The 16,668-nt window shown below is 45.4% G+C and overlaps 1 protein-coding gene across 4 annotated transcripts in view; it reads left to right on the top strand.

Annotated features, from left to right (window-relative positions):
* The window catches only part of MAP3K7CL (MAP3K7 C-terminal like), an 82,103-nt gene that overhangs the window by 32,807 nt on the left and 32,628 nt on the right, over positions 1-16,668 (top strand). For all 4 annotated transcript variants that reach the window (XM_077819576.1, XM_077819569.1, XM_077819586.1 and 1 more), the window contains one exon: positions 12,078-12,139. In XM_077819576.1, the coding sequence (XP_077675702.1) occupies positions 12,078-12,139 (62 nt within the window). Of the gene's footprint in view, positions 1-12,077; positions 12,140-16,668 lie in introns of those variants that run through there.

Here is a 16,668-nt window from a genome sequence, read left to right as displayed (position 1 = left end):
GAGATTTTAAGGAGGGGAGGGGAGTGTACTTATGAATCATGGAAGAATCAGTTGCTTGTATGAGGAGCTGAAAATTAGGCAAAGGAGGCTTGTACAATGGGCAGAGCAGAGGAGATAGAAGGGCAATGTGATAAGGGATAAGAGAAGACAGTAGCGAGGGACAAGGTTGTGAAGGGCATGGAAGGTCAAAATTCAGTAATGTCGCAAGCTGTTCCCTTCTCTCACCCTGTCTCCTCTGGCCTGCCAATAATTCCAGCCTCTCTGTTAAAATTTGTAGGAAGGTTCAGAACTATGGAAAGGTGATCATTCTCTATTAAATTCTATAGGACTTCCTCATTGCCCATATTATCTGGCTCTCAGCATACATGTGTTATTGCAGCAAGTGATCCAGACCGTCTGTGAAGATAGGAGAGAGTAAATAGAAACCAGTAGATTAAGGACAATATTTCACACTGAATTGCAACCCCCCTGGGCTACTCAGAGGTATAAATCGCCATCGTATTTGACCACATCAGGAGAATTCAGCACCTGATGTTAATGGAAAGCCTTAATGGAGATATCAATGTCAAATGTATTCAAACAAGGCAAAGGAAATTCACTCCAAGTCTCAGGTTTTACAGAAAGCCACATTGAAATGATCCTAGTTCAATCAAGCAACTGAAATGTCTTTTTTTAAAGACACTGCAAAAAAACACCCAAATAAATCTGCTGATACAATGTGTCTCTATCACCTTTATCCATTTTAAATTCAGAATCTTTTTTCTTCTTTTCACCTTTTTATATTCCTCTTATCCTTTTTTCGTTTGAGGAGAGTTGCTTTTCTCAATTCAGGAAGGAGTTCTGTGTTTCAGCTCTGACAGCATCTCGAGAGATTTAGTATTGTGATGGTATGTAAAAACCTCACCCGGAGCGAGATGGTGAGGGAATTAAACTCATTTAATTTTTCTTCTTAGTTGTTGTCTTATTTGCCAATCATGGTGGCTGGTGTGATACCCCGTAAGGCTGAATTATCCTACCACAATAGTGCAGTGAGGAATTTACAACATAACCAGATATAAAAGGGGAAAAGGAGTGTTTTTCTCCTGGATGATGATTATCTCACTGGTTAAAACTGCAACAAAGTACTGGGTCGAAAACAAAGACTGTTAACAACTCAAGAAAAGGAAGTTATTTAGTGTTATTGATCTACAAGAAGGGATATGGCTTATGTTATCCATACCAAAAATTGTTTTACTGTGTTCAAAGGTTGGCTCTTTTAGTGTCTGACAATGACCACAAAAACAATTAAAACCGGGCCAGTCTTGTGCTGTATTTTTATTGTGATTGTGGGGTGACCAGGTCCTTAAAAGTCTTGAGGGCAGTCTGACCAACTGCTAACAGTGATGCTATATAAAAATACAATTTTATTGTATATCACTTAATCCTGTATATATAGGTATCTATATTTGACACTTTTACTCAAGTTCATTAAGCTGGCACTAGACATAAATTCTCTCAGGGCTTGTCAGAGTTGTAGCAGTTTAGCTTAAGGTGTGATTTAAAACATTGAATTAAATCAGCACAGAAGGCTGAGTGGACAAACTTATTTCAATTTTGCTTAAATTGATGTCGGAATAGATTTAAATTAAACCAAATAAACTGCCCTTAAGCCAAAATAAGGGCACATCAACATTTAAAACAATACAGCGGCACAACTGCACTGATGCAACTACGCAACTATAGCGCTTTAATGAAGACACTCTATGCTGATGGGAGAGAGCTATCCCATCAATTTAGTTACTCCACCTCCCTGAGAGGTGGTAGCTATGTTGGCAGGAGCTTTCCTGCTGACATAGCACTGTCTAAAAGGGGGGGATGTTAGGTCGGCCTAACCATGTTGCTCAGGGGTGTGGATTTTTCATGTTAGACCGATATAGGTCTGTAGTGTAGACCAGACCCAAGAGTGTCTACACAGGGCTTTGCACCAGTTTAACTAAACCAATTTAATTAAACTAACTAAAGTTTGTGTATAGACAAGGTCTCAATCAAAACCAGAATGAGAGTCCAAGGTTAATCTTGGGTTTTTTTAGGTGTTAGGGCTAAGTGGTTAGAAGTAGGGGCTTTATCCTAATAGGACATGATGGGCATGCCTGTCATTTGTAGGTGTACCTTATCTCGTTTTGTAGGTAAAATACACAGCTTCACATGCCTAAGGAGAGTTTGAATCCAGCTATAAAATACTGGCAGTGGAATTGGGTGTTACCTAATTGTTGAATACATGCATTTTTTTCTAATTGTCAGTCATTTATTTCACTTGAAGTCAGTCTGCTGCTAATAACCACCTCCCCTGAAAATTTACTGGTAAAAATGTATGTGCTTTCTTTTAATGACATTGTTGGGGGAGGGGAATAATACAATATTTGGATGTACATGAAATTACTTCTTTTGACAACTTTCTTTACATCCCCAACCATTTTAATCCAGTCCTCCTAATGTGGTCATGGGGATCCCTTGCTTTTTGTTGTATGTGGCCACATAAACCAATAACTGTGTTTTACAGTAGATGCTTCCTCAGCAGCTCCTTCAAATCCCTCCTCCAGTCTCACTTTTATCATAATGCCTGCAGCTGAAAGTGGATAGGTAAAGGACCAGTGGGGATTGCTAATATATAAAATATATGCCCAAAGTTTACAAAAAAGGGTACCTAAAAGTTAGGCTTGAAAACCACACTTAGGGTTATCTACACTTAAAACTCTATAGCCCCACAACTGTGCTGTTACAGCTGTGCCACTGTAGAGCTTCAGTGTGGACACCCAAGAGGTGGTAGCTAGGTCAATGGAAGAATTTTTCTGTTGAGCTAGTGCTGTCTACATGGGGAATTAGATCAACTTAACTATGCTGCTCAGGGGTATGCATTTTTCACAGCGCTGACCAACAAAGTTAAAACTAATTTTCTAGTGTAGATCACGCCTTAGGCTCAACGGAAGTGGCCTGATTTTTAAGAGATAATGAGCATCTTCAGCACCCAATTAGTTCAGTGACAACTGTGGTGCTCTATCCCTCTGAAAATCAGGACTCCCTTATCTTGGGGCCTAGGTATGGATCTATGAGCCTAATCGTGGGCTCTCATACTTAAAAATGTTGGCCTATACCTTAAAATAATTTGGAACCATCAAGTTGTGCAATCAGCTAGTTTAACCATGTAAAATCATAGTAAATGGCTCCTGCACTGTGCTTTTCATCCCTTGGTTTTAAAGTGCATTGTAATCTTATTTTCACAGTGTTATTATTATTATTTATTTGTATTGTGGTAGCACCTAGGAGCCATAGTCATTGACAGGACCCCTTTGTGGTAGGCGCTGTACAAACACAGAACAAAAAGACAGTCCCTGCCCTAAAGAGCTTATAACTGAAGAATGAGACAACAGACTACGTGTGGATACAGCAAATAGGAAGGAATAAGGAAACAATAACACAATACTGATTATTATTTGTACCCTCACCTCTGTCCTTCCTAGTGTTTACCATGCTCACTTGTTGAGTTTTGTCTTAAGTTAGAATATGTCTACACAGCAACTAGACTCTGCATATACGATTCCAGCATCCCTGCCCCAAGGAGCTAACAATCTAAAGCAGAAGAGGGCAAACTACTGCCCACGGGCCACATCCGGCCCACGGGACTGTCCTGCCTGGCCTCTGAGCTCCTGGTCCGGGAGGCTAGCCCCTGGCCCCTTCCCCCGCTCCCCCCCACCTCCCCGCAAGTATGCCACCGCACGGGCAGTGCTCTAGGCGGTGGGGCTGCCTGCTCATGTAGGACAGCGTGGCAGTGTGTCTGGCTCCAGCTGGGCGGCGTGGCAACCAGACATGCTGCTCTGAGCGGCATGGTAAGGGGCCGGGGCCTGGGAGTTGGATAAGGGGCAGGGGTAGACAGGGGGCGGTTGGATGGGGTGGAGGTTGGGGGGTGCAGTCGGGACAGGGAGCAGGGGATTAGATAAGGAGTGGGGTCCCGGGAGGGGGCAGTCAGGAGACAAGAAGCAGGGGGGGTTGGATAGGGGGTGGGGTTCTGGGGGGCGGTTACGGGAGGGGGCGGTCAGGGGACAAGGAGCAGGGAGGGTTGGATGGGTCAGGGGCTTTGAGGGGGGCAGTCAGGGGGTGGAAAGTGGGAGGGGGCAGATAGGGGGCAGAGGCCAGGTTGTTTGGGGAGGCACAGCCTCCCCTACCCGGCCCTCCATACAGTTTCACGCCCCGATGTGGCCCTCGGGCCAAAAAGTTTGCCCACCCCAATCTAAAGATATATCTACACAGCAAAGAAAAACCCACGGCTGGCCCACTCGGACTTGAGGGGGTCAAGCTGCAGGGGTGTTACATTACTGAGTAGGCCTCTGGGCTCAGGCTGGCGCCTGGGCTTTAGGACCCTATGAGGTGGGAGGGTCCTAGAGCTCCAGTGCCAGGCCGAGCCTGGAAGTCTACAGAGCAGTGAAACAGCCCTGAAGCCTGAGCCCCAGGAGCCTGAGTCAGCTGGCACGTGCCAGCTGTGGATTCTTCTTTGCTGTGTAGACATATCCTTAGACTCTTAGCTCCTTGGGGCAGGGATGCTGTAATCCTGTGTGTTTGTACAGTGCCTACCAGAATGGGTCCCTGATCCTAATTGGGAACTTTAGTACAAATAATAAATTCATGATTTTAACATGTGTGGGTTTCAAAGTGCATACATTTTCTATTTAGAGGCTCATATAAAAATAATAATAATAAGATCCCTGATTAATCCTTAAAACCATGTTCTGTTATTGGTAGACAGTAATGTCATTTTTCTGAGGATTTCACAGGAATTTATGAGAAAGGCCCTTAAGGGGCATGAGACTGAGAGTCCCCCACGGAACATCCTTTAGCTTAGGAGAAAGTATGCTGAGCAGGAAGCTCATGGGTGCTGTTAATATTTTTGTGAAGTCCATAACACTTATTATTAAACAAGCCCCTCATATTCCTATCCTAAGGGCAGGCAATCATTTTCCCCCTATCCTTTTACAAGTAAGGTAACTGAGAGGCCGCACAAGGTCATTTCAGGCATAACTGGGAATAGAACCCACGGCTCTCATATGATAGAGCCAAGACTCATTCATTTAGCCACAGTGCCTTTTAGCAAGCAGTGTCTGTACTTGTCTGCCTGTAAACACTGCTCTGGCCTCTAGAGACTGCCCTCTCAGAGCCAGGATTAGAAACCAGGAATCCTGAGACATAACATTCCACTGCTGTCTTACAAATAGTTGTGTAGCGCACTGGCAAAGTGTGTGTTGTATCCTTCTTTAAAGGCTGATCCACATACAGGAAAGATGTCTGCTTATGTCACCTATATGTGGATCAGCCCTTAAAGAAAGATACAGCACACACTTTGCCAGTGTGCTGCGCAACTATTTGTAAGACAGCAGTGGAACGTTGTGTATTCTACTCCCAGACAATGGTAAAAAGACTGCCATCAACTTTAGTGGGAGTTGGACTGGGAACTTAAACTGCGATTTTCAAAGGAATCTAATGGAGTTAGGTGTCAATTGAAATTCACTAGGAGTTGGGTGCCTAGCTCCCTTTAGGCTCCTTTGAAAATCCCAGTCTTATACTGGGTCGGTGGGTGGGGGGTGGTGTTGGTTTTTTTTACCTTGCTTTAGTCTATAAGTATGTGTATGAATTTCTGAATTCAAGAAAATTCCTGCCACTTAAATTCTTAGTTTATCTAGTGTATAACAGCACAAAGAAGTTGATTTAAAGATGTTTTAAACTAGTGTGACTAAAAAAAAACCCTTGCAGCTGTTGAGTAGATGCTAAGGCAGGCCCATTATAAAATGTACTATGGTATGCTATAATGGTTAAGATACCAATAAGTTCTATTTTTAGTACCATTGACTCAGTCACTTTGTGTTCAGAAAATAAGCAGTGAACATCTGCTTATTGAAAGGATTTCCTCTGAAATTATTTCTTTTTAAAGTTCATCCTTTTAAAATTTATTTAGGGAATTTGTTTTATTTTTTTATTTGCTGCTTCTATTGACTACACTGCAGTTCGTAGTGTAACATTTCTAATAATTTGAAACAGTCAAAAATTCAAAAAGAAGATATATTTAAAATCTTGTGCACGTGAAAAATAACAGCAATTCCTGCTTTACATGTTCTTGATTTCTTTTGAAAATTAAAATCATGAGGGGTGTTTCTTACTGCTACTGGTACAGTTTGTTGTACTGCTGGAATTGTCAAATGTCAGTTTAACTGCTCTCCACAACTCTGATCCAATATTGCTGTCAAAATGTTTTACAACTACTAGTCCAAATGTTGTAGAGCAGTTGTACTACTGGTCTGACTGAGTCATATTTCTTCTTTCAATTTGGCTATGCAGCATGATTTGTCTTTCTTCTTTTAGAATATTTGTCTATTTTTAAAATTTGCACAAGAAGGCAACAGGAACTTAAACGTAAACACTGGCACATTGATGTGAAGTAACTTTATGCAATTAAAAAACTTAAATGTCTTGCAGGAGAAACCTTGTGGGTAGGTGGTGGGAAGATGTTTTTAATAATACTGCAAACTGAGCCTCAGAATATTAATACTAGATTTTGGTATCTATGGACTCTCTATTTGTTTTACTTGTGTTGTTGCCCTCTTCTCCACTTCATTTTTCCTTGGTATAGCCCTCACTTTTGTTTGTTTGTTTGCACCATGTCCAGTGTGCAATACAGTATGATTCATGGCAAGGCCAGCTCATTGCCCTGGACACCAACTCTATATTAGTTAAAGCAAGGCTTTGACTGTATACTAGCCAATATATACTCTGTATACTTGGCCTGGAACAAGGTTGTTTATTTTACCTATTCCCCGCCACAGTCACTGCACTCCATGACCACTGATAGTACGATACAGAGGTGCAGAATATCTGGCAAGATACTCTGTGTGAGCAGACCTCTGTATCTCCACAAAGCCCTATTGATTCAGTGAGGCTGTGTGAGCACACAGAGGTCTGACGGCAAAAAGCAGCTTACAAGATCCTGCCTCAGCAGTTTTCTACTGTGTAAACAACCGTGGTTTAATTGTGACATTGCATACAACAGACTCTGAAAGCTAGCTAATAATAAAGATCTGTAACCTGCAGCAAGATACAGAAACAACAGTGAAATCCAATGCAAAACTGTTCGTGTGACAGTGACTATGAGTAATTAATATTCCCACAGGAGTATGATTCACATTTCTATTCTCAGTCCAGTTCCTAGTGAGCACCACAAAATGGGCATGACTGGCACTCAGTCACACCTGGTTGGCAGCCTATGTTAAAGAGCCCTTGATTTGAATGAGCATAATGAATAAATTAACTTCATCCCTGCAGGTGGATCCTTCCAGGTCAGAGTAAAGACACATAAGTAATGTGATATGGAGAAGCTTGCACTGCTGCTGTCTGTGCTGTATCATTCCTCTCTAGCTACACAAAGAATCTGTGGTGTGTTCCATGGGCATTACACTTACTACAGGGGGAAAACTGTTTCTCATATTGTTATTTTAGCCCTAGTAAACCACAGCAGAAAAGTCATTTTCAAGACTGTTTAGAAGTCATACTTACAATTGGGCCCAACCCTGCAATGTTCTGAGTACCCCCTAGCAGGTGATGAACTCTCTTTAGGATACGTCTAAACTGGCAGAGTTACATCACCGGCAGTTACATCACCGCTCAGAGAGCACTGAAGGGAAACCGCTGTTGTGTGTTCACACTATCAGCTGCCTGCGCAATAGCTTGTTCACACTTGTGGCACTTTCAGCGGTATTTGGAGCGATGCATTCTGGGCAGCTATCCCACACAGCATCTTTTCCTTTTCTGCCGCTAAGAGCTTTGTGAGAAGGTGAAGGGGGTCGCAGGGCATCCTGGGTCCTGTCCCAGTGCCCCATGATGCATTGCTTCGCATCCCAGCAATCCCTGTGCTTCCGTCCTCATTTGATGCCATGTTTTAATGGTTTGTATACTGCACGCTCTGCCTCTTTGGTCTTCAGGAATGGATCCCGCACTGTTGACCAATATGCCTCTCGCTCTCACTAACACGTCACGAGTGGCAGTGGAGTTATTCCTTAAACTACAAAGGCAAGAGGAGTTTGAGATTGATCTCGCCACATGTAGTAGCTATGACACGAGATTTCTTGTGGCATTCACGGAGGTGCTCACCACAGTGGAACGCCACTTTTGGGCTCAGGAAACAAGTATTGAGTTGTGGGATCATATCATCATCTACGTCTGGGATGACGAGCAGTGGCTGCAGAAATTTCGCATGAGGAAAGCCACATTTATGGGACTGTGTGATGAGCTTGCCCCAGGTCTGTGGCGCAAGGACACGAGAATGAGAGCTGCCCTGTCACTGAAGAAGCACGTGGCGATTGCACTGTGGAAGCTGGCTACTCCAGACTGCCACCGATCGGTCGCTAACCAATTCAGAGTGGGAAAGTCAACCATTGGACTCGTGTTGATGGAAGTGTCCAGAGCCATTAATCGCATCCTGCTCTGAAAGACTGCGACTCTGAGCAATGTGCATGATATTGTAGATGACTTTGCACAAATGGGCTTCCCTAACTGCAGAGGGGCGATAGATGGCATGCATATTCCAATTCTGGCACCAGACCACCTAGCCACTGAGTACATTAATTGGAAGGGGTATTTCTCTGTAGTTCTCCAGGCATTTGTGGCTCACCGTGGGCGTTTCACAGACATTAACACAGGCTGGTCTGGAAAGGTGCATGACACACACATCTTTTGGAACACTGGCCTGTTCAGGAAGCTGCAAGCAGGGACTTTCTTCCCGGACCAGAAGATCACCTTAGGGGAAGTTGAAATGTCCATTGTGATCCTGGGAGAACCTCCCTACCCTTAATGCCGTGGCTTATGAAGCCATACATGGGGAACCTTGACAGCAGCAAGGAGCAGCTCAACAACAGGCTGAGCAAGTGCAGAATGACTGTTGAGCGTGCTTTTGGCCATATGGCCATCTCTAGCTCTGCCTATATGGGAGGCTGGATCTGGCTGATGACACTATTCCTATGCTTATAGCTGCATGCTGTACGCTCCATAATATTTGTGAAGGGAAAGGTGAAAGCTTCACTCAGGGCTGGACCACTGAGGCTCAGTGCCTGGAGGCTGAATTTGAACAACCAGGGACAGGGGCCATAAGGATCAGGGATGCCTTGAGGCAGCAATTTGAAGCTGAAAGCCACTAATATTTGTTGCTATGCTCAGGAGTGCAGTGCTCGTAATGCTAGGAGGTGACTGTGATTGGTGCAGACGATGCACTATGAAGGTTTAAGAAAATTGCCTGTTGCTTTGCAGGCTCTCTTTGCTTTCAATTAATGAAATAAAGATTTCTTTCAAACTAAAACAATTCTTTTATTAAAAAACAACCAACCGAAGGAGAGAGACAAACAAAAAAACACATCAGCCCTGTGGGGGGTGGAGGATAGGGGAAGGAAGGGTCCCATGAGGAGGTGGGGTCCCAGAGACGTTAAAGATTTGTGTATGTCCAGGTATCATATGCAGCCTTGTCCTTTGGAGTACAGTGCAGCGGGTACTGTACTTCAGGAGGGCTAAACTGCAGAGGGATGGGTGTTGAGTGCAGTGGGTACTGGGAGTCCGCCATGCTGGACTGTGACGGGGGGGGAGTGGAATGCTGTGGGTACAGACTGGAGCCAGGAGGTTGATAAGAGTGTGTTGGTGTCTAGGGGGTGCATGGAAAAGAGTTTTGTGACAGCGGCTGCAGGGGAGGGCGGGCACGGAGCTGCTTGGTTTGCAGAGCTAGTAGCGCCTGGAGCGTGTCCGCTTGGCGCTCCATAACGTTTAAGGGCCACTCCGTGGCTTCATTCTGGCGCGCTGCATTCTCCTTTCGGTGCCTCTTCTTGCTGTCCTGCCACTCCTTCAATTACTGTTTTTCGGCCGCGGAGTGCATCATGACATCACGCAGAAAGTCCTCTTTAGTTCTTCATGGCCACTTACTAATTCTGCGCAGCAGTTCAGCCAGCGATAACGAAGAGGGAGGCTGGGCTCCCAAGGTCATATCTGGGAAGCCAAAATGCAACATTTTACAGAAGCAGTATTGTTTGCAACACACAGACCACTGATTTAAAACCACTATTCACATACCTGTCATTAACTGGCTGACCCCAGGCAAGCACACATGAGCCACAAGACCCCCAAAATGGTGAGTAACCGCAGGGGCAGTGGAAATCAGTGTTCCGGGACCATATTTTACACTGGGCATGTGGCTTTTGGGGAGAGCCAGAACTATGGGGGGTCCCTATAATCATTACTGTCCCCACATTTTCCACAGGCTGTGTTCATTATGGAAGATAACTCGCTGTAGAGGGTGAGCAGGGAATCAAGGGAGGGTCTTCTCCAATACTGCGGCTTCCGCCCTGGCCCTTCTGTGGCTCACCTCTTTGCAGCAATGGTTCCTGGCCCCACAGTGATGGCAGAGTGGCATGGGAAAGTTACTCTTAATGGGGCAAGAAACAAAGCAGCTCTGCCAAAGAACCTGTGGCAGTGGATTGCCCAGTATCTCCATGAGAGTTTCCTGGAGATCTCTGAGGCAGATTCCTGTGAAGTGAGGGAGTCAATCAACACCCTGTTCCGCTGTTCAGGCTAGGCGTGCGGTGGTATGCGCATCATGCAGACCCAAGACTGCTTTCTGCAACCCTCCTGCCCCCAACAACTTGCTTCAGCGATTCCCAAAATCGAAGCCACTTATCAGGGGGCTCCTCTCCTGTTTGTGCTTTGCCAAACTCCAACAGCTGTGACTGGCTAGCCTCCTCCGAGGTAAAGAAGAGCTCCTGACTGCATGCCCTTCTGACCTCTGAGTCGTCCTCTGCCTCTGGGTCCCCCTCCACATCTTCGTCCAAGATTTCCTCCTCCTGGCTCCGTCCATTCTCAACTAGCCCGTGAGCAACTGAAGTATCTACAGGGGCCTTCGCAATGGAGGTGGCGTCACCACCGATTATCACATCCAGCTCTTTGTAGAACCAGCAGCTTGTGGGCGCAGCACCGGGGTGGCGGTTTGCCTCCCGTGCCTTGTGGTAAGCGTTCCACAGCTCCTTCACTTTGACCCTGCACTGCAGTGTGTCCCGGTCATGGCCCCTTTCTGTCATGCATCGTGAACTGTCTGTAGGTATCATAATTCCTACTGCTAGAGTGCAGCTAGGACTGGACAGCCTCCCCTCCCCAAATCTGATGAGGTCCAGCAGCTCGGCATTGCTCCCAGTGGGGGATCGCCTAGTGCGTGGAGCAGGCATGGCCACCTGGAAAGATGTGCTGAGACCACTTCACATGTCAGCGAGCAAACAGGAAGGGGACTTTCATAATTTCCAAGAAATTTAAGGGGCGGGGCTCACGGTTGGTCACCTGAGGGCAGGGCAGTAGAGTTGAAACCCATGACCAGAGAGCGAGAACAGGCATTGTGGGACACCTCCCGGAGGCCAATTGCAGGGCTGTAAGCAACGAGGGTGTCTACACCAGCACCGTGGCGCTGTAGCCCCAGCACAGAAAGCTCTGCGCCTCTCGTTAGGGTGGTTTTTTTTAAGTGCTGCAACTGCGCAGTTTCCGCGCGCTAAGTGACTTGGCAGTGTCTACACTTTGGGAGTTATACCGCAGAAAGCTGCTTTACTGCGCAGAAACTTGCCAGTGTAGACAAGGCCTCACTCTTTACTGAAGTCACGAGTTCATTGAAGGCATGGGTGTGTATGGCAGACACCTGAATTATTTGTTCTGTAATTGGGAAGCGGGGGATAGAAATTGTCTTGATGTTTTGATTGATTGATTGATTAATTTACTGTGCTATAATACATTCTATAAGTGTGACTCTGTTTCAGGATTATTGTAACACAAAGTAAGGCTCCAGTCCTGCAGAGATTTAACTTTACACCCATGAGTAGTTCTACTGAGTTCAGTAGGACTACGCATTTGTATCAAGTTAAGTATGTGTGTAAGTCTTTGCAGGATCAGGACAGAAGGGACAACATACATGCCATACTATGTCAACTAAGCATGTGAAATGCCTTTATAGTAAGTGTTATCTTTCAAAATGTCTGTTTACGTTTTAGATGATACTCCTCCTGAAAACACCTTTCCTTTGGCTTTTCCAGAACTAGAACAGCAACTTCAGGTAAACTTTGATTTTTATTTTTAACTGATTCTATACCATGTAGATTAGATTTTTAAAAAAAACCCAACCGTGAAACAATATATTTGTGGTGCCATTGTTACCCGGGGTTCTTTCAGCCCAAAGCTTGGTAACTTTTAGTCTGTGCAAAGTGGTGTCAGGAAATAAATCGGGGAGATACGGCCGTCCGACCGATAGATGGCTGGCACAAACAGGACTACACAAGAGTGCTTTCACTTAAAGCTAAACTTTACTTAGTCTCAAGCACTTGTACACATGTCTGCAACAGGTTAGTAAAACACCCCCAACCCTTGATAATTACCAAAGCTGAGTGTGGCTCTCGAGTGGCACAGCGGCAGCCCATCTGCTGGTGGGGAACACAAGATGCATCCAGTGGGAGAATCCAGTCCTGAAGAGTCCCCCTACCTCAAACTTTTCCCCTTTATTTATACATTAGTAATAGAATGACAAGTCCCTTAAAGCAAACTTGTTAAGTAAGCAGTTTCAATGGTCAAGTGAGAGGTTCCTTCTGACTGTCGATTAACCAGGTGTGGGTTTTTCCAACGTTTGCAGCCTTGAGGCCCCAAGAGACATTCCTGGGGCACATCCTGCTCTTCTAAGATGCATATATCAGCAACTTCAACACAATTCTTATCAGGAAGGACATGGGCTCAAGCTGCCCTTTCTGTGGCACCCTTCCCCTCCTGCCTTGGTTAAGCTAAGCCTGCTGACATGACTAATTTACAGCCTGCTGACTTGGCTGCTTTTAGCAATAAGCCGTAGTGGTTTCGGTACTTTACTGGTTTGCCAAAGTCTCCCCGTACACCATAGTTAAGTTACTGTGAGTGTTTCGGTGGTGTACATCTGAGCTCTAAAAATTTAATGGGACTTCACATTTGCACAGAGAGAGAAACCATAGCAACAAGGAGATCGGTGTGAATTTTCAGCCCAGTGCAGGGAAATTTAGCCATTGTGGCAGTTCCTATGGTTTTTTTTATTTATTTACAAATTATTTGTGTGCAAACCGTAGCAGGGCCCATCCTGCTGCCATTGGAGTGAATAGGAATGTCACTACTTATTTCAATGGGAGAAGGATTGCGCAGATACTTTATAAAATGGTTTAAAGCCCATATCCAGTCCAAGATAAGCTCCAGGCAAGATATTTCACTGAGGCTACAAAGCATTCAGTGAAGCTGTGGCAAGATAGGGCTGGTATACAAAGGTTTTTCTTACGTTTCTCCCCTAAGCTTAATCTTAGGCCATTCTGGACCCAGGTCAGTCTCCAGCATAAATTAGAGCAGGGGTTCTTTCTTTTTCTTTCTGAGGCTCCTCCCAATATGCTATTGAAAACTCCATGTCCCACCAGTGCCACAACAACTGTTTTTCTGCATATAAAAGCCAGGGCCAGCGTTAGTAGGTAGCAAGCAGGGCAATTGCCTGGGTCCGATGCTACAGGGGGCCTCGCAAAGCTAAATTGCTCAGACTTTGGCTTCCGCCCTGGGTGGCGGGGCTCTGGGCCTCCGCCTTCAGCCCCATGCAGTGGGGCTTCGGCTTTCTGCCCTGGGCCCCAGCAAGTCTAATGCTGGTCCTGCTTGGCAGACCCCCCTGAAACCTGCTTGTGGCCCCGCCCTGGACTCCTGCTTGAGAACCACTGAATTAGAGTATCCTGAAGGTTACTCTAATTTATACTGTTTGGTCAACAGCCCTGTCATAAATATAAAGGGAAGGGTAACCACCTTTCTGTATACAGTGCTATAAAATCCCTCCTGGCCAGCTGCAAAACCCTTTCACCTGTAAAGGGTTAAGAAGCTAAGGTAGCCTCACTGGCACCTGATCCAAAATGACCAATGAGGGGACAAAATACTTTCAAATCTGGAGGGCGGGGGGGGAACAAAGGGTTCTGTCTGTCTGTGTCATGCTTTTACTGGGAACAGATCAGGAATGTAAGCCTTGCAACTCCTGTAAAGTTAGTAAATAATCTAGCTAGAAAATGCATTAGATTTTCTTTTGTTTAATGGCTTGTAAAATAAGCTGTGCTGGAGGGAATGTATATCCTGTTTTTGTGTCTTTTGGTAACTTAAGGTTTTGCCTAGAGGGATTCTCTATGTTTTGAATCTGATTACCCTGTAAGGTATTTACTATCCTGATTTTACAAAGATGATTCTTTTACCTCTTCTTTAATTAAAATTCTTCTTTTAAGAACCTGATTGATTTTTCATTGTTCTTAAGATCCAAGGGTTTGGGTCTGTGTTCACCTGTACCAATTGGAGAGGATTCTTATCAAGCCTTCCCCAGGAAAGAGGGTGTAGGGCTTGGGGGGATATTTTGCGGGAAGACGTCTCCAAGTGGTCTCTTTCCCTGTTCTTTGTTTAAAACGCTCGGTGGTGGCAGCATACTGTTCAAGGACAAGGCAAAGTTTGTACCTTGGGAAAGTTTTTAACCTAAGCTGGTAAGAATAAGCTTAGGGGGTCTTTCATGCAGGTCCCCACATCTGTACCTTAGAATTCAGAGTGGGGAAGGAACCTTGACAAGCCCCCACTATGTCAGTGATCACAAGGATGTTAACACCTCTGCCATGTTCCCTTTGTCTCAGCCACACTTTCGACATATGAGCTGCTACACTGTTGGGGGAATCCTCTTATCGCCTGCTAAGATGCCTTTAGGGCCGTAGTTTGTGATGCAAGCATAACACAAAGTAGCCCAACTCACCACAGAATCGGACCATTTCTGTTGGTCCATGGAAACTTGGAGGTTTAGCAGGCAAAGAGCTGGCTCCCTATTCCTGGGGTCAGTGCCCCTCCACAGTAGCTGCAGAATGATGACAGTTTCACTTTTGATGGCTGTTTCAGATCATATCTTTCCCAGGAACACTCAAGCTCATGTAAATGACAGCAGGTATCCTCTGACATTTAAATGCAAAGGCGGGTGCTTTCCTCATGTAAACTGGGAAATATTTTCAAAGGAGCTATGTGGTCCAATGATGTTTCTTTAGCTGTCTTCTGTCAGCTAAGGAGATGATGCCGGGGGCCACTGGTCTGGAGAAGCCTCATTTTCTGTCCTTCCCACTACTCACCAAAAAGATGACAGGGGAAGGGATGGAGGATAATGGAGGCTGTCCAGAATACAGAGAACAGGGGTGGGCCTGTGGGATTTGTAGGAAAGGTAAAAGGAATGGGCCCAGAATACAGAATTCTGGTGTAAAGTTTGGTGGGGTGTATGATGGTATGTTAGCCTTTCTTCAGTCTGCTGATCTTCCTGCTGTCTCAGAAGGCTGGGGATATTTTCTGCAGCAAATAGCCCTAATTTGAGTGAGCCAGTAGTTTTGAATGTCTAGAGCACTGAATGATAGTCAGGAAACCTGGGTGCTATTCCCAGTTCTGCAGTGACTTCCTATGTGACCCTGGACAAGTCACTTCACCTCTCTGTGCATCTGTTTATCCTTTGTAAAATGGAAATAGTGATGTTTACTTTTCTATGTAAAACACACTGAGATCTCTGGATGAAGAGTGCTATGTATGACTATCTTTGCTGCTTGTGATATTTATAAACAAAGTTACCCAGATAATCTGTTATTGCTACATTACATCCAAAGTGACTATTTTTTTAATTTAAAAAAAAATTGTTTGCGGTGTTGTAGTACCTGTGTTGGTCCCAGGATGTGAGAGAGAGAGAGAGAGAGAGAAGGTGGATGAGGTCATATTTTTTTATTGGATCAAATTCTGCAGGTGAAAGAGACAAAAACACGCTATGTCCCGTGGGTGAACACTTTTCACAAAACGATCATATCTGACCTCTCAGTCCTCATCTGCAAAGAAAACCTGCACAACACCTTCAAAAGATGAGCTTGGAAACTTAAATTCATAAATTCACCAGGTCCCCTCACCACAGGTGACACCTCGTCCTGGCCACTCTGGGAATTACCTCTTTCCCAATCCAGAGTCCCCTTCTGCTACTCGCTGCACACCCTGCTGCACTCTCTTGTGCTTTCTGCAACTCAGGGTGCTCCTTCTTCATGACTTGGCCCTCCAGCCAGGTCCCTATGCATGCTTCCCCCTTCCGAGGTATCAAAGTCAGTTCCTTACTTGCAGTCTTAGTCAGCCTTCTCATTCACTGCCCCGATGGTGCTACTTCCACAGTGGCTGGCAGGGGAACCTGGGGCCACCCTCTAGTCTGGATTCCAGCTCAGGACCCTCTAGTCAGCAGCCCAGGTTTGCACCATCCTGAACCTTGCTGCCTTTTTGCCTGAGCCTTTCGTACTCCTTCTGGCTCTGATGCCTCCCTCCCCTCCCCCAGGTTTGCCAGCCCAATCTCTCTCCTCTCAGGTAGTAACTGCAGGCTAATTTCTATAGCCCCAAACACACACCCCTTCTCCCAGGGAGTGACTACAGACTACTTCCCTGCAGCCTCTCTCTGCTATCAGCTCTCTGGCTTTGTAGAACCCCATTCCTGTTCCTACACAGATGATCTTCCCTTAATTAGGGCTTTCCCCTTGGCCTTAGTTCCCCCCAGTTTGCCGCCTAATTAATTGGCCC

Source organism: Eretmochelys imbricata, chromosome 1, assembly GCF_965152235.1.
Source record: "Eretmochelys imbricata isolate rEreImb1 chromosome 1, rEreImb1.hap1, whole genome shotgun sequence".
NCBI classification, from domain to species: Eukaryota; Metazoa; Chordata; order Testudines; family Cheloniidae; genus Eretmochelys; species Eretmochelys imbricata.
This window is presented reverse-complemented; position numbering and strand designations above follow the sequence as displayed.